This window comes from Hemitrygon akajei, unplaced genomic scaffold, assembly GCF_048418815.1.
Source record: "Hemitrygon akajei unplaced genomic scaffold, sHemAka1.3 Scf000158, whole genome shotgun sequence".
Lineage (NCBI taxonomy): Eukaryota > Metazoa > Chordata > Chondrichthyes > Myliobatiformes > Dasyatidae > Hemitrygon > Hemitrygon akajei.
The window spans coordinates 940,875-965,510 of NW_027332044.1; the positions used below are offsets into that span (position 1 = coordinate 940,875).

The 24,636-nt window shown below is 47.6% G+C and overlaps 1 protein-coding gene across 1 annotated transcript in view; it reads left to right on the forward strand.

Annotated features, from left to right (window-relative positions):
* The window catches only part of LOC140724076 (NACHT, LRR and PYD domains-containing protein 3-like), a 42,135-nt gene extending 17,996 nt beyond the window's left edge, over positions 1–24,139 (forward strand). The window contains exons 4-13 of the mRNA XM_073038561.1: positions 5,690–5,767; positions 7,506–7,672; positions 13,186–13,357; positions 13,456–13,521; positions 18,722–20,489; positions 22,196–22,282; positions 22,438–22,608; positions 22,764–22,934; positions 23,090–23,257; positions 23,416–24,139. Of these exons, the coding sequence (XP_072894662.1) occupies positions 5,690–5,767; positions 7,506–7,672; positions 13,186–13,357; positions 13,456–13,521; positions 18,722–20,489; positions 22,196–22,282; positions 22,438–22,608; positions 22,764–22,934; positions 23,090–23,257; positions 23,416–23,518 (2,951 nt within the window). The 3' untranslated portion in view covers positions 23,519–24,139. The remainder of the gene's footprint in view (positions 1–5,689; positions 5,768–7,505; positions 7,673–13,185; positions 13,358–13,455; positions 13,522–18,721; positions 20,490–22,195; positions 22,283–22,437; positions 22,609–22,763; positions 22,935–23,089; positions 23,258–23,415) is intronic.
* Positions 24,140–24,636: the final 497 nt, after the last annotated feature.

The following is a 24,636-nucleotide window of genomic DNA, read 5'->3' on the forward strand; positions in this document are numbered from 1 at the left end:
ACCCGGATATCGGACTGTTTTTCCGGGACCACACTGAACACCAACCGGTTACGACATCAGAGGTAAGTGTTGTCTATGATTCTGCACAACTATTCAGCGAGGCTAGGCTCTGTTCGGGATCGGGAGTGGATTTCGTCGGGGAAGGGAGTCCTGACGTGTTCGTGCTAACGAGTCAATTGTCCAAATGGATTAAGAGACGCGAGCTGGGTAATACTGAGAGCGAGCAGAAGGAATCTTTCGCCCTGGTAGAAACATATGAAATATCCCACGGGGCAGCGACCCGTCACCGATCTCTCTCGAACAAGAGAAAACAGCAGATGCTGGAAATCCGAGCAACACACACACAATGCTGGAGGAACTCTGCAGGCCAGGCAGCATCTGTGGAGAAACAATCCAGTCACCTTGGAGGCCACAGGTAGTTTTCTTTACATCGCGCCATTGGTTCCACCGCTCTTCCCAGCAGCAGAAAGGGTTAAATACAATATTAAACTGCCTTCACATTTGAACCACAGTGTCTTGTCAAACCGGTTGGATTGGATTTCAGCGGAACGGCCGCTCCCTGTTCTGAGGAACGCGCACTGACGGGCAGCCGCTTACACACAAACCCTGAGCACCGAGTCTCATAGAACAACAAGCCCCATCTTCCAAATCAGTCAATCATCTGCCCTCTTACCCTTTCCACTCCAGTCCTGATTAAAGGTCTGGTTCCGCAATGTCGTCTGTTTACACATATCCATAGATGCTGCCTGACCTGCTGAGTTCCTTCCAGCATTCTGTGTTGCCATGGTTACGAAAGCTCCGTGTGGGGCGGTGGGCGGGGCCCACAGAAACGGCCCACAGTACCCACATTGTCAGCATGTTCTTGGGGAATTAAGGTGAGAATAATTCAACTTCTGATATTTATTTTTCATATTTATTTCCAACTAACCAGTTGTCTGTGCTTTGCATCAGCGAACACGGAGATATTTGTGGTTTTTTAAGCTACTTCTGCTGCTGGTGCTCTTTGTGTTCCTGCTGTTTTCTGTTTGCACGAGTGACATTTTCCACCGGTCAGATGAAGTTTAAGATTAGCCCCCACCAGTTTCAAAGCAAGGGTGTGAGATGCAAACAGCAAGCACCTACTCCGTTTCCGGAATTTCCCATTTTAGAACAATACATCTATTGTTCCTGTGTCGATTGAGGGTGTTTTGAACTCTTCTCCACAATGGCCAGTGGAGGCAAAGACGGCTTTGAAGTGATGCAGGGATCCACATGGGGGAATACGTAATGACATTTTAGATCAGTTCAGCCGTGATCTCATTATCTGCACAGCAGTTTCGAGGGGACGGGTGGTCCAAATGTGGGTTTTGTTGCGTTGACTGGAAGAACTCTGACAATTCAATTAATGTAAGCTTACTAGTATGTGAAGGGAGATATTATTGTATTTATACAGTTGAACTGAACACAAGCGATTTGCTTGATTTAATGATTTGCGTTCAGCTTTGTGTGTTAAACGTCTGCCCCAGCTGTATTAAGGTGTCGAACTTCTGACTCATTCAGTGAGCGAGCCAGCACAGTCCGGGACCGAGGGACGCACTCCCCGTTCCCTATCCCTGACTCTACAGCCTCCACATCTGCCGCGCGCACCAGCTCACCGCCCCACCCACTGCGGTCGCGCGCACCAGCTCACCGCCCCGCCCACTGCCCTCGCGCGCACCAGCTCACCGCCCCGCCCACTGCCCTCGCGCGCACCAGCTCACCGCCCCGCCCACTGCCCTCGCGCGCACCAGCTCACCGCCCCGCCCACTGCCCTCGCGCGCACCAGCTCACCGCCCCGCCCACTGCCCTCGCGCGCACCAGCTCACCGCCCCGCCCACTGCCCTCGCGCGCACCAGCTCACCGCCACGCCCACTGCCCTCGCGCGCACCAGCTCACCGCCCCGCCCACTGCCCTCGCGCGCACCAGCTCACCGCCCCGCCCACTGCCCTCGCGCGCACCAGCTCACCGCCCCGCCCACTGCCCTCGCGCGCACCAGCTCACCGCCCCGCCCAATGCCCTCGCGCGCACCAGCTCACCGCCCCACCCACTGCCCTCGCGCGCACCAGCTCACCGCCCCGCCCACTGCCCTCGCGCGCACCAGCTCACCGCCCCGCCCACTGCCCTCGCGCGCACCAGCTCACCGCCCCGCCCACTGCTCTCGCGCGCACCAGCTCACCGCCCCGCCCACTGCCCTCGCGCGCACCAGCTCACCGCCTCGCCCACTGTCCTCGCGCGCACCAGCTCACCGCCCCGCCCACTGCCCTCGCGCGCACCAGCTCACCGCCCCGCCCACTGCCCTCGCGCGCACCAGCTCACCGCCCGCCCACTGCCCTCGCGCGCACTACATGTGGCCAAAACATTGGAGCTTTTCAATACTCCTGGTCAGCAGTCTGCCTCTACTTCTTCAAGTGTTGACTTGTCCGATCTTCTTGCTGTCTGATGTACTCTTAACACTTTCCTTCAGCACCTAATTTCAAAGTCGACGATTATTTTGTAATCAGCCTCACTAACAGTCCAGCTCTCACAGCCATACATCGCAACTGGAAATACCATAGACCCGACTCTACGGTTCTTCGTAAACGATGTTATGTCTCTGCGCTTCTGAATTTTATCTAAATTTCCTATTACTGCCCTGTCCGGAAACAAGAGCTATTTAATTTCCTGGCTGCAGTTACCATCTATAGAAATCTTTGAAACGACAAAATCTGTTACTGTTTCAACTTCCTTTCCATTTATTACCACGAAGTTGATAGGGCTGGCCGGTATACTTAATATTGAGGAACAAGTCAACTTTCCCACTTTCTTCTTTCACGTTCATTAGAAGCTTCCACAGATCCTTCTCACTTTCAGCCATTGGAGTAGCATCACCCGCATGTCTGAGGCTGTTAATGTTTCATCCGGCAATTTTACAATTCCTCCCTCGGAGTATCATGCACCCTGAGCCCATAGGCTGGCCCTGGACTAATTCCACTTATTCCACTTACTGTTATATAATTATTTATGGTTTCTATATTGCTAAATTTCTACACTATTCTTGGTTGGTGCGACTGCAACGAAACCCTTTTTCCCTCGTGGTCATTAAAGTATGTCTGTCTGTCTGTCTGTTGATTCCAACACTTTGAGTCCTCGATGCCAGCATTGCTCATGATGTGTTCAGTATAGGAATAAAACAAGCAGGGTGGCCGTATGCAGTCTTCTTGCACTCATTTCCCAATCCTGAACCAGTTTGTTGTTCCGTGGTCAGTTCTAACTGTTGCTTCCTGATCTTCGTACAAGTTTCTCATAAGGCAGATCAGATGTCCAGGTATCCCCATTTCTTTAAGGATTTGCCACAGTTTATGTGGTCCACACTGTTGAAGGCTTTAAAATCGCCAATAAAACACAGATAAATACTTTTCTGGAATTCTCTCGATTTCTCTGTTATCCAGTGTAAGTTAGCAATTTGGAGCACAGCGCAACTGCCTCTACCTCTTCTAAAACCAGCTTGTACATCCAGCAGTTGTCGTTCTGTGTATTGCTGGAGGCTTGCTTGCATGATCTTTAGCAATACCTTGCTCGCATGTGAGATTTGTGAAATTGTTGGAAATATGACATTCCTTTACATTTCCCTTCTTGGGAATTGGGATATAAACTGTTCTTTTTTTCCAGTCTAAAGGCCATTTTTACGTTTACCAGATTGCATGCAAATTGCATGCAGCACTTTTACAGCATAACTTTTAACGTTTTAAACAATTCAGCTGAACTCCTGTTTCATCCTGCAGCCTTATTATTGGCAAAGTTTTCAATTCGACTTCACTTTCCAGAATATCTGGCTCTAGATCGATGAGGAATTCACTACAGGTGTATTTGCTACTGGGATATTTCCTGTACTCCTGCCATTTCTTTTTGATATCTTTTCTTCAAAATAGTCCTTCCTTTGTTTTGTCTTTTCCTATACTCATTCTTGCATAAAATCTTCCTTTAATTTCTGAAATCTTCTTGAATAGATCTCTTGTTTTTTTTTCCTCTAATGTTGGCTTCTTCAGCTTCTTTGCATCGCTCCTTTGAGGAAGTTTCCGTATCTTTCCTTGATATCTTCTTGAACTTTGTGATCAGTTGGAGGTATTTGTTCCAATCTCCATTGGCCTTCACGTCTCTTCACTGCTCAGCCTCCGCAGAAAGCCAATTTGCTTTCCCGGCCTCCTTTGTGTTTGCAATACTTTTTGTTGGCACCTCTTGTATAACGATCCTTACTTCTATCCATAGTTCTTCTGGCTTTCTCTCCACCAAGTTTAATCCATGAATCTGTTCTTCACCTCCACGTCATGTTCTTGAGGGATGCGATCAACATCAAACTTCTGGTCCGTAGGTTTTCCTGATGGTCTTCAGTTTCATTCTGAATATTGCAACAAGGAGCTCCTGTTCTGAGATTGTCAGAGACCAGAGGGTCTGAAGAGTTCACTCGATGCGGCGACACGGGGCTGTGAAGGGGTGTTTGCCACGCTGTCCTTCAACAGTCAGGGTACTGAGTGCAGGAGTTGGGAGCTCCTGGTCTGAGATTGTCAGAGACCAGAGGGACTGATGAGTTCACTCGATGCGGCGACACGGGGCTGTGAAGGGGTGTTTGCCACGCTGTCCTTCAGCAGTCAGGGTACTGAGTGCCGGAGTTGGGAGCTCCTGGTCTGAGATTGTCAGAGACCAGAGGGACTGATGAGTTCACTCACGGCGGCGACACGGGGCTGTGAAGGGGTGTTTGCACGCTGTCCTTCAGCAGTCAGGGTACTGAGTGCAGGAGTTGGGAGCTCCTTGTCTGAGATTGTCAGAGACCAGAAGGACTGATGAGTTCACTCACTGCGGCGACACGGGGCTGTGAAGGGGTGTTTGCCACGCTGTCCTTCATCAGTCAGGGTACTGAGTGCAGGAGTTGGGAGCTCCTGGTCTGAGATTGTCAGAGACAAGAGGCGCTGAAGAGTTCACTCGATGCGGCGACACGGGGCTGTGAAGGGGTGTTTGCCACGCTGTCCTTCAGCAGTCAGGGTACTGAGTGCCGGAGTTGGGAGCTCCTGGTCTGAGATTGTCAGAGGCCAGAGGGACTGATGAGTTCACTCACTGCGGCGACACGGGGCTGTGAAGGGGTGTTTGCCACGCTGTCCTTCATCAGTCAGGGTACTGAGTGCAGGAGTTGGGACACTATTCTCATTGAGATAACATGTGCCCAGTAAGTCCCCTGATTTAACCCTAGTCTTGTCACAGGACAATTTACAAGCTGTCCACCTGCACGTCTTAAGACTGGGGTGAAACTGGATCACCCGGAGGAAAACCAAACGATCACGGTGAGAACATGCAAACTCTCATAAACTTTCAGAAATTGAAACCGGGTAGTTCCAACTGTAAAGAGTTGCGTTAACCACTATAGGTCCGTTGTATAAGTCGTTGGTGAGACTGTCTTTGCAGTACAAATTATAGTTCCAGCCAATCCGTTTGAAAAGGCTTGATTAAAGTGGAAGCAGTGCAGGGCAGATTTGCGAGTATGTTGTCAGGGCCAGAAGGCTGGGGAGGATGCTAATCTGAGTCTTTCCTCCATGGAATGTAGGAAACTGAGCAGCGACCTTACAGAAGTGTTTTAAATTATGAAGGGCAGAGTAACTGACTCTCTCTGTTTTATTTGTGTAACTCAGATAATCGCCAGCAGGTGGTGCTTTCTTCCACCCGGAAGGCGGACAAGCCGACGATAAGCAACCAACGTCAGTCAGAGTCAGAATGGACACAGGTATGCTCACTGGGCTTTTTCTCATTAAAACTCTGTCATCATGGTACACGTCTAGTCAAATCATCAATAATTCACAGTAATAAACGTGGGCGCTAAAGGGGCACAAAAAGTGATAACAGACGGGGTCATTGATCGCACTAGTAAAGCGCCTTGAGCAATGGAACAATTCATCAGGTCCAGCGCAGGGACCTAACAACGGAAATAGTCGATTAACTCCAGGCTAATCTTCACCTGACTGAAAGGAGAAGGAGCTCTTGAATAAGGTGGGTGTGGGTAACTCAGACAGGAGTACAACAGCGCGCAATGTAACGGTCCAGGGAGCAGATGAAATTTCTGTCAGTATTAGGTACGCCCTGATGTGCGAAACGCCTCCGACAGCCAGTGAGAGAAACAGATGTTGTTTTCTCGTTTAGAAGGGAAATGGTGAATTCTCCCCGGATTTTTGGGTTGTCTGACAGTGGAGGTGCGGGGTGTTTCCCACAGTCTATTTTCTGTGGCTGTGCAGGAGACAGCGAGCAGGAGAAATTTTAAACAGGGAATCTGAGTGCGCTACCAATATATAGTGAATGAGATAAAATTGAGACAAGAGGGTAAGTAGAGAAGGCAACGCACACAATACTGGACGGACAGCAGGTCAGGGAGCATCTCTAGAGGGAAATCAACAATCGACATTTCCGCTGGAGGAATGTTAAGCAGAGACTTTGTACATTGATTTCAAAGATGTCTTGCTGACATAAAGTAGAGTCAGGACTGGAGGAGCATTCCTCTGGGTGAAGGTATGTGACTAGCCGTGTCCGCAAGGGTCACTGCTTCGCCATGTGTCGTGTGTGATGTAAATACATTAATAATTAACTATGCATTACTCAAAACGATTACATAATCACATGGGTGGACTGATTCGTCGATTTACAGAAGTTGGCGGTGTCGTGTATATTTGAGACTGTTGTCGAAATATTCAACATCCAATTATAAATATGAACAGACAGTCACCAGGTACAATTAATTAGGGCAAATATGAGGAGTTGAACGTTGGGAGGTGAAGTTCGCGAGCAATGTGCACAGTGTATGCTGGGACCGTTAGGAAGATTGATGTACGGACGGGTCATGTGATGGATGTGCATAGTTTCCTGGAATTGGCAACACAATTGGTAGCGTGCAACGACAAGTGGTGGTGTGAGTATGTATTTTTGAAAATTGTGTTGTAGCTGGATGAACGTTGGTTAAGAAAAAAAATCAGTATTGTGCACTGATCTGATAAACACATCACGTGAATGATGTGGAGGTTCTGGAGAGGGTGCAAATGTGTTTCGCAATGAATACAGAATATTGGCTTCCGAGAGAGGTCGAACAACCTTGGGTTGCTTTCTCTGGACCTGTGGACACAGACCTTTTCTCAGAGAAATGTATGAATTCATGATAGTCATAGCTAAGGTAAATAATCTGTAACTCGTGGTAAATGTTAAATACCAGAGCGAATAGGCTTAAGGTTAGAAGGGAAAGGTCAAAAGGGATCTAGGAAACATGTTGTCTTCAGAGATAGATCAGTTTCTGGAATGTGCTGCCGAGGGAGGGACTGGAAACGGACACTCGGCAGCATCTAAGAAGCGTTTGAACTCATGCGTAGGCCAGGAACGGAGGGATATTGACCATGTTCCTGAAGATGGGATTGGTTTAATTTGGCATCGTGTCTCATTGCGCATGGTACATCTACTATTTTATGTTCTTTGACTGACTACAGATCTGAACTCCGCCATCTCCGCCTTCCTGTCAAATTGTGAGGATCACCAACTGTTCCGGTTGACGAGATTCTACAAGGGGCGACTGGAGCAGGCGATTGAGGAGGGTGTGGAGGGAGTCGGCTTCATGTTAACACATGATCATCACTTCACCGGGCCAGAGTATCACGTAAGTGAGAGGGAAGTACACTGAGTGTAGATTCTACTGAATTTATCATAGACCGACAGAACCCGTGTAACTGCACCTCTGGGCTATGAAAATCCTTCAATGTTTGTGGTCAACATCAAGAAAAGAGTTTTCGTTTGCGGATATACTGAGCCTTTATTCACCAATACAAGCCTCTGACCAGTTTTCTGAACACATTCAATTTTGGACAGGTTAGGATTGACAGGTGACTCTAGTGTGTGACACTTGACGGACAGAGAACTACTTTACACCTCTCTGTCTGACATCACATCATGCTCCCAATGCTCGACCTTAAGGGCCATTCATTAGCCTGTATTCTCTTGAAAACCCCCGGGTGTCCCACAAATCAAATATATAGTGAATAGTTTCACAGCTCATTTCTCGAGTCTACCTTAAACCCCATCATCAATTCACCAGGCAGAGCTGAATATCGTCTCTGTTAAACTGCTGAACCGTTTTGTTGGTTAATATCCCAACATGCCTCATGGTTCCGTTCCGTTCCGATCCTTGTGACTGTTCCACAATGAGTTTGTAACTACCACCACATGTACTACTAACATTGAAAAGTGCAAAATCAGTATCACTGGAAATATTCCAAGCATCTAAAGCTATTGCAGAATTACAAATAAACAGCTTTCCAGTCGTCCTTCTGATACTGGAGTGCATTCACCTATTGCCAGCCAGACCATACCAAACTCGACATTCCACAGGAGACAGCCGACAATTTCAATCCAAACTTCTTTCTCAACATTACCACACGTGCACAAAAGGTCAGAATTTGCTGTCTGCTCCTCACTGCCAATTCCCAGCTGTCTGCTGACACTGGACACCTCATGGAGCCTGGGAGTGAAGTGTGAACCTTCTGTGGTTCATCAACAGTTACCCCGGGGAAAATCAACAACGACCCTCTCATACTTCGACCTAGTCGTAGACATTGAACTCCACTGTACAACAACAGGCTCTTTGACCCATCTAGTCCTCACTGACCTAACTTTTTCTGTGCCTCCAGCTACTCCGTAATCTCATCCCTAACAATCGATTCCAACAACTTCCCAACCACTGATGTCAAGCTAACAGTTTCGTTTCTGCTGTCTCCCAACCTTCTTAAATAGAGCAGTAACATTTGCAATTTTCCAGTCATCGTGGACAATGCCAGAATCTATCGACTATTCATCATTGTTAATACCTCCACAATGTCTCCAACAACTTCCTTCTGAACCTGAGGGTGCATTCCATCAGGTACTAGAGATTTATCCACCCTCAGAACATTAAGCTTCCTGAGCACATTCTCAGTCGTAATTTAAACTGCACATTCTTTACTTCCCTGACACTCTTCAATGTCGGCTATACTGCAGACATCTTCCACTGTGAAGACTGATGCAAAATACACATTCAGTTCCTCTGTCATTTCTGCGTGTCTCATTACAATATTAAAAACGTCATTTTCTATTGGTCCCATATCGACCCTTATCTCTCTTTACACGTTATATACTTAAAAAAAAACTTTTAGTATCTTCTTTGACATTAGTCGACAACTTCCTTTCATAATTCATGTTCTCCTGCCAAATGATCTTCTTAGTTTTCTTCTGCAAGCTTTTAAACGCATCTGATTCCTCTATCTTCCCACGGGCTATGGCTTCCTTGTATGTCCTCTCTTTTGCTTTCACTTTGGCTCTGACTTCACCTGCCAGCCACGGTAGACTCCTTCTTCCATTCGAAAATTTCTTCTTGTTTGGAATATAGCTGTCTTGTCTTTCCCTCCTTATTTTCGCGTAACCCCCAGCCACTGCTGCTCTGCTGTCCTTCCTGCTAGTGTTTCTTTCCAGTCAATTTTGACCAGTTCCCCATTCATGCCACTATAATTTCCTTTATTCCACTGAAATACCGACAGATTAGAATTTAAATTCTTCTTCTCAAATTTCAAAGTGCTCGAACATATTCTGACCACTGAATCCTAAATGTTCCTGAACCTTAAGCTCTCTTTTCACGTCCCGATCATTGCACAACCCCCAATCCATCACAGCCGATCCCCAAGTGGACTCAACAGCAAGCAGTTCTAAAAAGGCCATCTCTCAGACAATCTACAAATTCCCACTTTTGATGTCCAGTTGTGGTCTGGTATTTAGAATCCACTGTCATTTAAAATCGCCAGCGATTATCATGACGTTGCACTTTTGACACGCCTTTTCTATCTTCTGCTGTAATTTGTAATCTACATCCCGGCTGCTGTTTGGAGGCCTCTATACAACTGCCATTATGGTCCGTTTACCCTTGCTATGTCTTAACTCAACCCATTGAGTTTCTACACTTTCAAATCCTATCTCAACACATTCTAATGATTTAATATTATTTCATGTATACAGGACCACACTACCCCCTCTACCTACTATCCAATCGTTCTGATATAGCATATATCCTTGGACTTTCAGCTCAAAATTGCAACTATTCTTTAGCCAAGTTTCAGAGATGGCCACTATGTCATATTTGCAAATCTTAGCGGAATTTCAAGATCGTCCATTTTATTACTTTTGTTGCGTGCATTCAAGTATAACACTTTCAGTCCAGCATTTGCTGCTCCCTGTTCTAACAGCACCACGCGTCTATTACTCTGTAACTCATGCACTGGCTGCTATTGTCCTTATCGCCTGCCATATCCTTTCTATCATCTATGTTTTCCCCGTCCTCAACCCTAACACTCTGGTTCCCAACTCCCCGCCAAATTAGTTTAAACCCTCCCTAACAACTCTAATAAATCTGCCTCTATTCCAATTTCTGTATTCAAAACTTTGATTTATGAAGACCTAAGCCCTTAATGTTTTACAAAGCTATCTACTTTTGACAACAGTTTCAAGAAATTTTGGATCTCTACTCCCTGATACCTTGGTTTTACCAAACTGCTCAATGCCCTACCAATAAATGTCTTCGTGCTATCATGGTTTGCCCACAAAAAATGCAAAACCTCACACTTGCGCTCATTAAATTCTAACTGACAATTGTAATCCATCCTTTTCGAGCTGTTCCAAGTCCCTCTCGAAGCTTTGATAACCTTCCACGCTATCCCTACTTTGGTGTCATCCACGGATTTGCTGGCCCTGTTTACCACAGTATCATCCAGAGTTTTAATATGTGATATATATGACAGACAACAACAGACTCAGCACTGGTCCCGGAAGCACACCACTTACTCATAAGCCTCCAGTCAGAAAGCAAACCTCCACTACCTGTCTTAGCTTCTCTCACAAGCCCAATATCTAAACTAACTTGCTGCCATGTCATGAATGCCAAGCGACTTAATCGTACTGACCAGGCTCCTATGATGGACTTGCCAAAGGCCTTGCTGCAGTTCATGTAGACAACATCCACTGACGTGTTTTCGTTACATGCTTGGTAACTGACCCGAGAATCGATAAGATTGGTTAGACAGGATCTACCAGGTACATATCAATATTGACAATTCCTAATCAATCCTTGTCCATCCAAATACTCATATCGAGTCTCTTAGAATAGCTGCCAATAACTTTACTACCACTGGTGTCAGGTTCACCGACCTGTAATTCCCTGGCTTATTCATACAGCCTTCTCAAACAGCAGAACATTATCTATCCCTCAACACTTTCGCATCGGACGTTTGAAATTTCTTTGCTGGAGCTCCTGCAGTCTCTGCACTAGCCTCAGACAAGATGCGAAGGAAAACCCCGGGGATTTGTCCACCCTAATCTGCCTCAAGACAGCGAATACCTCCTCATCTGTAATTAATATAGCGTCCATGATTTAACTACAATTTTGCCTCACTCTAAATACTCTGTGTATATCCTGAATAGATACAGTGCCATGCAAAATTCAGGGCACCCTGCATGGTCAGTACTTAGTAACACCCCCTTTGGCAAGTATCACAGCTTGTAAACTCTTTCTGTAGCCGGCAAAGTATCTTTCAATTCCTTCTTTAATTCCTCCCGCTCTATGGAATCACGTGTATCGCAAAGAAAAGCTGATCAGTCTGACCTGCACCTCTTCCTACCAAATCACATCAATGGTTACAATGTTGTAATTCAATGTGCTGATCCACGCTCTAAGTTCATCTGCCTTTCCTACAACAATCCTTGCATTGAAATAATAAACAACTCGGAGCATTAGTTTCCCATGTTCACCCTTTAGTGTCCTGACTCTGGAAGATGGCTTAACAACATGTTTCCTACACAGCCACTCCATCATCCATTCTTGTTCTTCATCCCCCTGCAACTCTAGTTTAACACCTCCCCTATCCCTATGCAGCGCTAACAACCCTTCCCGCAAGGTTATCAGTCCACCTCCAGTTCAGGTGCAAAACGATCACCTCTCTCCATGTCCCATCTTCCTTGGAAGAGAGCCCAATCATCCAAATATCTAAAGCCCTCCATAATGCAACATCTGATCAGCCACACGTTAGACTGTATTATCGTCCTACTTCAGACCTCACTCGCACGTGCAATCCTGAGAACACAACCCTGGAGTTCCAGCCCTTTAGCTTAGCATCTAATGACATAAGCTCACTTTGCAGGACCTCATCACATTTCCTACTCTTGTCATTGGTGCCAACGTGGACCATGATCGCTGGCAACTCATCCTGCCCTTAAGAATGTGTCAGACTCGATGGAAGATATCCCTGACATTGGCAAGACAGCATTCAACAGTCTCGTTCTCGTAAAAAGAATCTCCAGTCTGTTCTCCTGACCATTGAACTCCCCCTGTCAGTGCAGCTCACCACTTCTCATCCCTTCTGAGTCGCAAAACCAAACTCTGTGCCAGAGGCATAATCGCAGTGGCTTTCCTCTGCTGGGCAATACCCCGAAGCACAATGATATATATACCTGTTACAGAGGGGTTTTCGTTAGTGGTTGCCTATCCCCTTCCCCCCTCCTGACAGTTACACAATTACATATGGACTGCGCCTTGGGTATATCTCCGTCCCTGAACAGTCTGTCAGTCAACCTCTTAGCATTCTGAGTGATCGTGGGGTCATCCAGTTCCAGCTCCAATTCCTCAGCACAGTCTGTAAGAAGCTGCAGCTGGACGAAATGCCTGAAGGGGCAGTAGTCGGGCTACCCCTGTCTTGCTGCACCCTGTAGGAAGAGCATTCCACTATTCTGCCTGGCATTCCCACTGTTCTAATCATGAAAAAGAGGTAAAGTATTACCCAATATCTACCTAAAGCCTCCGCCTCTCCGCACTGAACCCTCTCTGACACAAAACCTCAAATCCCCACTCTATTTCTGGCTCACTCACGCTATGTGTGCTCCGCTTAAAATTCGTCAAGTGGATAATTACCCCGCCATCTGTGGCGTGCAGGAACTCCTGACTGGCCCCGCTCGCATCTTTTAAAATCTTTACCCCGCTATGAACACTTCAATGGTTGTGAGTGATCTACAGTGAGTAGAATGTGGTGGGTCTGTCCATGTTCAGGGTTGATTTGTACCCACCCCTCCGCTACTCAATGTATTACCCATTGTTCATTACAGAGCGTGACTGAGCTGGTGGAGAAGGCAAACCGAGCGGGCGCTTCCAAACTCCTCCTGGATCTGGTAATGGAGAAGGGTCCGGGGGCCCGGAGGGTGATGTGGGAATCCTTTGTGAAACTACATCACCATTTACCGAAGCTGAGCAGAATACTGAATGAAATACGGGAACATGGTAGGGTGAACAATACACTGTGTGTTGCAGATGTAAATGCTGATGAATTTCCAGTATTACACAGTACAGACCTCATGCAGTTTAATCTGTTTGAACAGGTGACGGCCAGTTCGCCTACATGGACACTGAGCGGGGTTTATCTGAAGTGCCCAAGCATCTGAAAGGTAAGCGATGGAAAGGACATTTCAAAGTCTTTATTTCGCTCTGAGAGTCATACGGGGGGGGGGGGGGGAATTGGGAGTGGACCCAAAAGCATGACACAGACACTGAACTACCAGGAACAGGACTAGGCTGAGAAGGAAGCAAGGGAAATGGGGAGGAAAGGACGCTGGACATGACACAGGCCCCGGACGAGACAACGATTCCGGGCCTGGGCTAGGACTTGACAAGGATAGCGGAACCAGGACATGGAACTGGGAACTAGGAGTCTGGCCTTGGACTCCGAGCCAGAGACTGGACAAGTTCCCAGAACCTGGGTCTTGCCTCGGGCTCGGACTCCAAAACAAGGCGAGGGCAAGCCGAGGCTACAGGACGAGAAGAGGCAACAGGACGGGACCAGATACTATTGGACGGGACAAGGGAAACTTAGCACAGGATGAGAGAATCCTAGCACAGGGCTGGGCAAGGTACTCTTGTACTCAGCGAGGCACATGACGTAATGAGAACCCAGAACCTTGGTCGAGGGAGAGACAACAGGACTGGACGTGAGACTCCTGGACAAGGGAACCCCAGCAAAGGACGAGGGAGTCCCAGCACCGGGCTGGGCAAGGTACTCCTGTGTTGAGCGAGGCACATGGACATGACAAGAACCTCGAGCTTTAGTCGAGGAAGAGACAGGAACATGGAATACCGAGCCTGGACACCTCCTTGGGTACAGGACGTAGGGCCGAGACTCATAACACAGAACACAGAGCAGGTCCCCTCCTTGGGTGCGGGACGCAAATCCGGGACTCATTACAGAAAACCAAGAGCCTGGACCCCTCCTTGGGTACGGGACGCAAGGCCGGGACTCATTACGCAGAACGCTGCACACGACGCCATAGTTCCCAACGCTAGGTAGCGGCAAATCGGCCGAACCGACCTAGCGAAGGCGTGGACATAGACAGAGAGTTGAAAACAGTGCGAGGCTCCAGACACAGGCAAGACAAGGAAAGGCTCCAGGCAGAGTCGAGGCGAGGCAAGGCGAGGCAAGGCAGGTCTCCAGGCGGAAGTTGAAGGGAAGGGATACAGACAGGGGGTTTGGACAGGAGAAATCCAGCAGCCAGAGGATGAATCCCGAAGCTATTTATGAGGCAAGCCCAAACGAGAATAAGCTGCCTCAACAGAAAATAGAGATAACCGGAAAACCTGGAATAAGGAACGGGACCGGACCGTGAACCTGAATGCTGATTTCACGGACCGGACCATGACACTGAGAGCCTGAATACCTGTCTTTAGAGGCATGTTTCGAGACTGTCAGAGTTCAGGCGACACTCCTTGAGCTGTGGCTGGCGGACGGATAACCATTTGCTTTTTTCAGAACACCTTTTTACCGTCCAGGTCTTCGGCTGTGCACCTGGAGAAATCTATGAGTTTGCTAAACAGACATTCCGGTCAGTCAAAGAAGAAGCATAGAATATAGAACACAGAATAGTATACAACTGTCAGGCCCTTCGGCCAATAATATTGTGCTGACTTTTAAACCTTGCCACCCATGTAACATCCCCCCCCACCTTAAATTACCCCATATACCTGTCAGGTTGTTTCTTAAATTTCACTAGTGTATCTGCCTCCACTACTGACTCAGGCAGCGCATTCCACGCACCAAACACTCTCTGAGTAAAGAAAGCTTCCTCTAATGTCCCCCTTGAACTCCCGACCCCTTACATTAAAGCCATGTCCTCTTGTGCTGAACAGTGGTGCCCTGGGGAAGAGGCGCTGGCTGTGCACTCTATCTATTCCTCTTAATATCTTGTATACCTCTATCATGTCTCCTCTCATCCTCCTTCTCTCCAGAGAGTAAAGCCCTAGCTCCCTTAATCTCTGATCATAATCCATACTCTCTAAACCAGGCAGCATCCTGGTAAATCTCCTCTGTACCCTTTCCAATGCTTCCACATCCTTCCTAGTTGAGGCGACCAGAACGGGTCACAGTACTCCAAGTGTTTCCTAACCAGAGCTGAATCATTACATCGCGATTCTTAAACTCTGTCCCTCGATTTATAAAAGCTAACACATCATAAGCTTTCTTAACTACCCTATCTACCTGTGCGGCAACTTTCAGGGAACTGTGGACATGTACCCCCAGATCACTCTGCTCCTCCACTCTACCAAATATCCTGCAATTTAAGTTGTATTCTGCCTTGAAGTTTGTCCTTCCAAAGTGTACCACCTCACATTTCTCCGGGTTGAACTGCATCTGCCACTTCTCAGCCCACTTCTGTATCCTATCAATGTCTCTCTGCGACAGTCCTCTATACTATTCACAACACCACCAAGTGTCTACCCCAACATCCAATTTGTTAATAAAAATGAAGACAAGTACAGGTCCCAGACAGATCCATGAGGGACACCACTAGTCACAAACCTCCAAAACGAATGTACTCCCTCCACCATGACACTCTGCTTTCTGCAGGCAAGCCAATTCTGAATCCACCTGGCCAAGCTTCGCTGGATCCCATGCCTTCTGACTTTCTGAATAAGCCTACCGTGTGGAACTTTTACAAATGCCTTACTAAAATCCATGTAGATCATATCCACTGCACTCTCCTCATCTATATGACGGGACACCTCCTCAAAGAACTATATAAGGCTTGTTAGGCACGATCTGCACTTCACAAAGCCATGCTGACTGTCCCTGATCAGACCATAAATCTCTAAATGCCCATAGTTCCTATCTGTAAGAATCTTTTCCAACAGTTATCCCACCACAGACGTAAGACTAATTGGTCTATAATTACCTGGACTATCCCTACTACCTTTTTTGAACAAGGGGATAACATTCGCCTCCCTCCAACCCTCTGGTACCATTCCCGTGGATAACGAGTACATAAAGATCCTAGCCAGACACTCCGCAATATCTTCGCTGGGCTAGTGGGGAATATTCCATCAGGCCCCGGGGACTTACCCGTCCTGATGTATTTTAACAACTCCAACACCTCCTCTCCCTTAATATCAACATGCTCCAGAACATCAACCTCACTCATATTGTCCTCAGCGTCATCAGTTTCTATCTCATTAGTGAATACCGAAGAAAAGTATTCATTGAGAGCCTAGCTCACTTCCACAGCCTCCAGTCTTATCTTCCCACCTTTATTTCTAACCGGTCCTTCCTTCACTTCTGTCATCCTTTTGTTCTTCACATAATTGAAGAATGCCTTGGGGTTTTCCTTTACCCTACTCGCAAAGGTCTTCTCATGCCCCCTTCTCCTCTCCTCAGCACCTTCTTAAGCACCTTTCTTGCTACCCTCTGTTCCTCTATAGAACCATCTCATCGTGGCTTCCCAAACCATGCTGCCTTCTTGCACCTGACCAGCTTTTCCACCTCACTTGTCACCCATGGCTCCTTCACTCTACCATTCTTTATCTTCCTCACCGGGACAAATGGATCCCTAACATCCTGCAAGAGATCCTTAAACAGCGATCACATGTGCATAGTAAATTTCCCTGCAAAAGCATCATCCCAATTCACACCCGGAAATTTTTGCCTTAAACCCTTATAATTTGCCCTGCTCAAAATTTCCTGTCCTCTCTGACTCTACCTTTTCCATGATAATGCTGAAGGCCAAGGAGTGGTGATCACTGTCCCCCAGATGCTCACCCACTGAGAGATCTGTGAATTGACCCGGTTCGTTACCTAATACTACATCTAGTATGGTATTCACGCTAGTCGGCCTGTCAACATACTGTGACAGGAATCCTTCCTGGACACACTTAAAAAACTCTGCCCCATCTAAACCATCAGAACTAATCAATGTCAATCAGTACTCGAGCAGTTAAAGTCACCCATGATAACACCATGTTATTATTGCACGGTTCCAAAATCTGCACCCCAATCTGCTCCTCGGTATCTCTGCTGCTACTAGGGGGCCTACAGAATACTCCCAATAGAGTAACTGCTCCCTTCCTGTTCCTGCCCCCCGCCCATACTGACTCAAAAGCGATTCCTGCTACATTACCCAAACTTTCTGTCGCTGTAATAGTATCCCGGACCAATAATGTCACCCCTCTTCCCCCCACCCCCCTTATTCCTTATAAAGCACTGGAATCCGGGAATATTGAGAATCAATTCCTACTCTGGTGCCAGCTAAGTCTCTGTAATGGCCACTACATCATAATTCCATGTATGTATCCAAGCTCACAGTTCATCACCTTTGCTCCTGATGCTTCTTGCAAAGAAATACCCGCACTTTAGCCCTTCTGCCTTGCTACCTTTATACACTTTATCCTGCTTCTCTTTATCAAAGCCCCTATATGTTAGATCTGGCTTTACTATATTTGCAGCTCTCGCATGATCAGTATCCTTTAACACCTCAGGATGTGCTCTGACACTCTGGTTCCCCTCCCCCGAAAGTCTAGTCCAAATCCTCTGAGCAGCACTAGCAAATCTTGCCGCAAGGATGCTAGTCCCCCTCCAGTCCAGGTGCAACACGTCCCGTCGAAACAGGTCCCACCTTCGCTGGAACAAAGCCCAATCTTTCAGAAACATAAAGCCCTCCCTCCTACAGCAACTCTTTAGCCACGTATTTAGCTGCATTATCTCCCTATTTCTAGCCTCACTAGCACGCAGCACGCTAATCCTGAGATTGCAACCCTGAAAGTCCTGTCCTTCAATTTTGCACCTACATCCTTAAACTGTCTTTGCGGGACCTCCACCTTCTTCCTATCCACGGCATTGGTCCCTACTTGGACCTCGACATCCGGGTATTCACCCACGCCTCTTTTCCCTCCTTCCCTTCTGAGCTGAGGATCCAGTCTCGGTGCCGGAGACACAACCACTGCAACCTGTCCCTGGTAGGTCATCCCCACAAACAGTATCCAAAACGGTACGCCCCCCGTACCCACTGCTACCGTCTGCAGTGTTGCAGAGTACAGCATAAGCTGGGCAGCGAAAGCAGTGAAACCACCAACTCCACACAACACTCTCCTCTCCAGGATCACGTGTCCACTTGGTGCTCGCTGGAACACCGGGGAACCTGCAAACACCAACAGCGGATCTGAATGAGATCAGAGACGTTTCTGGGACATCGTTGAGTTTCACACACTCTTAACTCTGATTTCCCGATTTCACCCAAACAATGCCTTTTTTAAAAAAATAGGGGAAATAAGTGGATGTTCCGTGTTCATCAGATCAGGCTTTGACCACCTACTTCTGTCCGTCCTCAGATCTTCGACAGAAGCACATGGAGACTCTGCGGACACAGACTGAAACACTCAGAGTGAACACGATCCTGATGAGGGAGAAGGTGAAGGTTTTCCAGCTGGTTGATCGATACGCTGAGCTCACGGTCATTTCTACAGTTCGAGATCGGACACTGGTGGAACATGAGCTGCTGGCAAGAGGCAGAGACCACGAGGAGTGGAGACAGAAACATCTCCGCAAAGAGCTGGAGAAAGTCCAAATTCCTCATCTATTTCGTAATAGTCACTCACACAGTTTTCGGGACAAAATGAAAAGATTCTTCACACGATTAACTTCGGGGTGCTCGGTAGTAATGGCCGGAGTCCCGGGGATCGGGAAAACGACAATGGTACAAAAGATTGTTTACGACTGGGCCACAGGGAAAATATACCAACAATTCCACTTTGTCTTCTGTTTCAAATTCCGGGATTTAAACTCCAGCAACTGCAGAATAAACCTGAGGGAACTGATTCTGGATCAGTATCCTTACTTTGGGAATATCCTGAGAGAGGTCTGGAACAACCCAGAGGGATTGCTGTTTATATTCGATGGTTTGGATGAATTCAAACACAGAATCGATTTTGCTGACAGTCGGAGAGACACAGAACCCAAGCACCAGTGCCCAGATCCCGAGTGGTGGTGTGAAGTGTCGGACATTGTGTACAATTTAATCCAGGGCAAGCTGCTCCCAGGGTGTTCAGTGCTGGTGACCACACGCCCCACTGTGTTACATTTATTGGAAAAGGCTGATATCAGTGTTTGGACTGAAATCCTGGGATTTGTTGGTGAGGAACGGAAGGAATATTTCATCAGGTATTTTGAAGATCAGACGTTAGCCGCAGCTGTTTTCAAACACGTGCAGGAGAACGAGATCCTGTATACCATGAGTTACAACCCCTCTTACTGCTGGATCCTCGCTCTGACACTGGGCCCCGTCTTTACACAAAGAGTCAGGGACCCGCAGCGAGTTCCCAAGACCATCACTCAACTGTACTCCTACTATATTTACAACATCCTGAAAAACCACGGCCGTGAGATTGGAAACCCCCGTAATGTGTTACTCAGGCTTGGACAGATGGCCTACAGAGGAGTGTTCGAGAAGAAGATTGTGTTTACAGGTGGAGATTTGATCAACTACAATCTGCAGCCTTCCCAGTTCCTGTCCGGGTTCCTGATGGAGCTTTTGGAGAGAGAGGATTCTGCCCGGAGCGTGGTGTACACATTCCCACACCTCACCATCCAAGAGTTTGTAGCTGCAGTCGCACAATTCCTGAATCCACATCCTGGGGATATCCTGAAATTCCTCACTGTAGACCGCAACACGACAGATGGACGATTTGAGGTATTTCTCCGCTTTGTTGCTGGTCTCTCCAACCCAATGACAGCTCGGGGCCTGGTGGAGTTTTTGGGCCCATTTCCTAATCAAACAACCTGCCGCGTGATTGACTGGGTGAGGGAGGAGGTTAAACGCCAGAGTGGAAACACATGGAATGAAGCTGGTAAAAGGCGCCTCCTGAACACATTGCACTACCTGTTTGAGTCTCAGAATCGTGGACTGGCTCAGGACGCACTGGAGTCCGTGGACACAATTTCATTCAGTGGAATGACACTGACCCCGGTTGACTGCGCGGTCCTGTCTCATGCCTTCGGACTCTGTGATACAATAAAACACCTCAACCTGGAGAAATGCAACATTCAGTGTGAAGGAATCCAGCGGCTGGGACCCGGGCTGCACAAGTGTCAGGAGTTGAGGTAACTTGATTTATCTCTCGCACTGAACTGTGAAATAGTCCCATTGTGTTGTTTCAAATTTGGTAAAATTGTGGATAGGGTGATGAAGAAAACTTTTGTTATGTTGGCCTTTATAAATCAGAGCATTGAGTATAGGAGTTGGGAGATCATGTTAAAATTGTACAAGGCATTTGTAAGGCCGAATTTGGAGTATTGTGTACAGTTCTGGTCACCAAACTATAGGAAAGATAACAACAAAATAGAGAGAGTACAGAGAAGATTTACCAGAATGTTACCTGGGTTTCAGCACCTAAGTTACAGGGAAAGGTTGAACAAGTTAGGTCTTCACTCTTTGGAGCGTAGAAGGTTGAGGGGGGACTTGATAGAGGTATTTAAAATTACGAGGGGGATAGATAGAGTTGACGTGGATCAGTTTTTTTTTCCATTGAGAGCAGGGGAGATTCAAACAAGAGGACATGTGTTGAGAGTTAGGGGGCAAAAGTTTAAGGGTAACACGAGGGGGAATTTATTTACTCAGAGAGTGGTAGCTGAGTGGTACGAGCTTCCAGTAGAAATGGTAGAGGCAGGTTCGGTATTGTCATTTAAAATAAAATTGCATAGGTATATGGACAAGAAAGGAATCGAGGTTTATGGGCTGAGTGCGGGTCAGTTGGACTATGTGAGAGTAAGCATTCAGCACGGACTAGAAAGGCCGAGATGGCCTGTTTCCGTGCTGTCATTGTTATATGGTTATATGTAAATTTCAGAAACTCAAATAATGTGACAAACAACTGGTGAGTAATTATCCAAGGATATCAAGAATTTGTTGGATGTTGGTGACTTCAGTGAACAACGGCCGTTGGTTTAATGGCAGTAAAACACCGGAATGGCCGTGTTTCTCGCTGCCCATGACACGTCCATTGGCAATGTTCCTTCTCACTGTTACTGACACCCAGACCGACACTGACTGTAGCAGATGGGTCGGAGCTTCACATAGCCTTCCCTGTCAGGAACAAGAGACCATCAGCAGACTGCCCCGGTGAGAAGGAAAGAAATATCATTGAGAGATTGTCCTACCCCACACTTTCCCGTGTGTGACTCTCACCCTCAGTCTAACCGTGTGACGGCTCACTAGCAGATACCCAGATCCCATTCGGGTAACTCCTCTACCGATTGTGGACCTCAGTTCAGACCCACCCCTCCCGTGAAATCTATTTCTGAATCGGATCGTTTTGTCGGAATATCTTTTCCCATCGGTATCTTCCTCTGGGATCTCTTCAACATCCTCCTTCCTTCTATAGGATGTGCTTTCCTTTCTTCTGTGGGATCACTCTACTTCATCCCCCTTCCTTCTGCAGCTTCAGACTTCACATCCCTTTACCTCAGGTGGGATCTCCCCCACCTTCTCCCATCGACGCATTCCTCATTCACAAATCTTTCTCACTGTGGGACTTCCTCCCACCTTTCAACACTGCTCCCTCCGACCCTCTCAGGTCAGGAACACTTTTCTAACATTCAGGGAATGAGCCAGAATACGTGGAGTTTACAGTGTCACTCCGACAGACTAAATTACTGACATTGGGTGAATACCCTGGTGCTGGGCAGTGCGGGACATTGACAGTGATGGGAACTCCGATCAGTGATTTACGGAAGGGTTTAATGTTTCCTGAAATATCCAAGTGACTCACGGTTTGAATCACTTTGTTCATCAATTTTTCTGTGTTTAGACTTGGGAAGAATAAACTGGGAGATTCTGGAGTGAAACTGGTGTCTGCTGCTCTGAGGAACCCGGAGTGTAAAATACAGGAACTGGAGTAAGTACCAGACTGTGGGAGATTGTGTTTACAGTCACTGGGTGTCTGACACTGAACTTTAATGTGATCAGTAATTGTGTTACTGATTAACACTGGGGATCTGTACCGTCTCCTGTCTCTCTGTGTCCTTCACCCTCACTCTCTGTCATCTTCAGGCTGGGGAATGTCGGTCTCACAGATTCTGGGGCCGAGGATCTCGCCTCCGCTCTCAGTACAAACCCATCACTGATGGGGCTGAGCCTGAGTGATAATGAACTGGGAGATTCAGGAGTGAGACTGGTGTCTGCGGCTCTGAGGAACCCAGAGTGTAAAATACAGAAATTGCGGTAAGTACCAGACTGTGGGAGATTGTGTTCACAGTCACTAGGTGTCTGACACTGAACATTAATGTGATCAGTGATAGTGTTACTGATAAACACTGGGGATCTGTACCGTCTCCTGTCTCTCTGTGTCCTTTACCCTCACTCTCTCTCATCTCCAGGCTGAACAAAGTCGGTCTGACAGATTCTGGGGCTGAGGATCTCGCCAGCGATCTCATTACAAATCGATCACTCACGGATCTGGACCTGAGTGCCAATACACTGGGAGATTCAGGGGTGAAACTGTTGTCTGCGGCTCTGAGGAACCCGGAATGTAAAATTCAGAGACTGTGGTAAGTGCCATACTGTGGGAGATAGTGTTTACAGTCACTGGGTGTCTGACACTGAGCATTATTGTGATCAGTAATTGTGTTACTGTTAAACACTGGGGATTTGTACCGTCTCCTGTCTCTCTGTGTCCTTCACCCTCACTCTCTCTCATCTCCAGGCTGGCTGGTGTCCATCTATCAGATTCTGGCGTCGAGGATCTCGTTTCAGCTATCATTATAAACCGATTAATAACGCGGTTGAACCTGGAATCAAACTGGCTCACAGACCGATCTGTCCCCGCTCTTCGTCGCCTTATACTAGCACTCCCGAGTCTGGAGCGGATCGTGTAAGTGTTAAGGTTCAATATGATTAACAAACAGCGGATGCGTGCGTTTTCTGGTGTTATTTGTCTGTCAGCGTTGTTTAAACATTAACCCCAGTCCCCTGTTACTAACACTGTTGTATAATCTGTTTATTTCATCTTTATTCTCCCATCTGTTTCAGGCTGGTGGGGAATATGTTCAGTAAAAACGGGGAGAAGGAATTGAGTTATCTCCAGGAACCCAGACCTGGACTGAGAGTGATACTTGACCATCGGGATATGTGAACATTTTCGCACGTCTAATGGGGACATTCAGGCAGACTTCCCGGTTTTACCTTTAACTGTCGCCATTAACGGCCGTTCTCCAGAATTATTTCCAATAGACTCCGGCTCCAGCGGAGCGTGCCTTGACGTCAGAGACAGTCCCGTAGCCAGTGTTTCCGTCCACAGTGCAGTGGCCCTGCTTCCGCCGGATGTCCTGGTTCAGGTTTCGCCAAGGGGAACCGTGGAATTACACAGACCGGAATTACATCGGAAGCCATTGTCAGTCTGGAACACTACTGTCCTGGGTGGGATTATCCGGGAAGGGGATCGTTTTTGTCACTTTGGTCTGAGGACAGTTCATTCGGCAGTCTTGCCTCGATAATGATGTTAAATTAGCAAGTGCCTTGGTAGTAACCCTGGGTCTGCAGCGATCTCGGACATTGCCCTGGTGTGATTTTATAATCATCGGTTCCCCGATGCAGAGTGACGGTGAGAAACGGGACTGATTATTCAAATTGTCACTCGTTGTCGCCGGTCAGTTAATTGTGTGCGACTGCGAGTGAGTCGGGAGCAGCTTATTCATTCCCGCACGTCAGCAGCTCACACATTGTTTATTTTACGTTTATCACGATGAAATCAATAAACCGCTGTAACTCTCTGTCTTGGTGTCGGTGACTCAGCTAAGAGGAACGAACACAGACCTGAGATTCCCGCTGCACCGCGCACCCAGTGCACTGTGACAGCGGTCCATATAACCTCACGGCACAGCATCATCTCCTTTCCAGCCTAATGAAGGGCAGTCTCACAGAGTCTCATTGCCTCCCGCGCTCTCCTCCCTCGCTCCCTCTCCCATTATCTCCTCGCTCCCTAACCCGCGCTCTCCTCGCTAACTCCCCACGCTCTCCCGCCCCCATCCGCCTGCTCAACGTGCACGCCTATCCGCCTGGGGTCACTCTTTGCACCTGCCACCGGCCTACTGTCCTTGCTGTAGCATGCCGCGCTCGTCTTGCGCCCACCATATCCACGCTCTTTCGCTGCTGTGGTGTCAAACCCTTCCGTACTGCACAGCCCATTACTCTCCATTGTCACATCATCCCCACGCCTATGAAAGTCTCTTAAAAATCTGGAATGTATCTTCA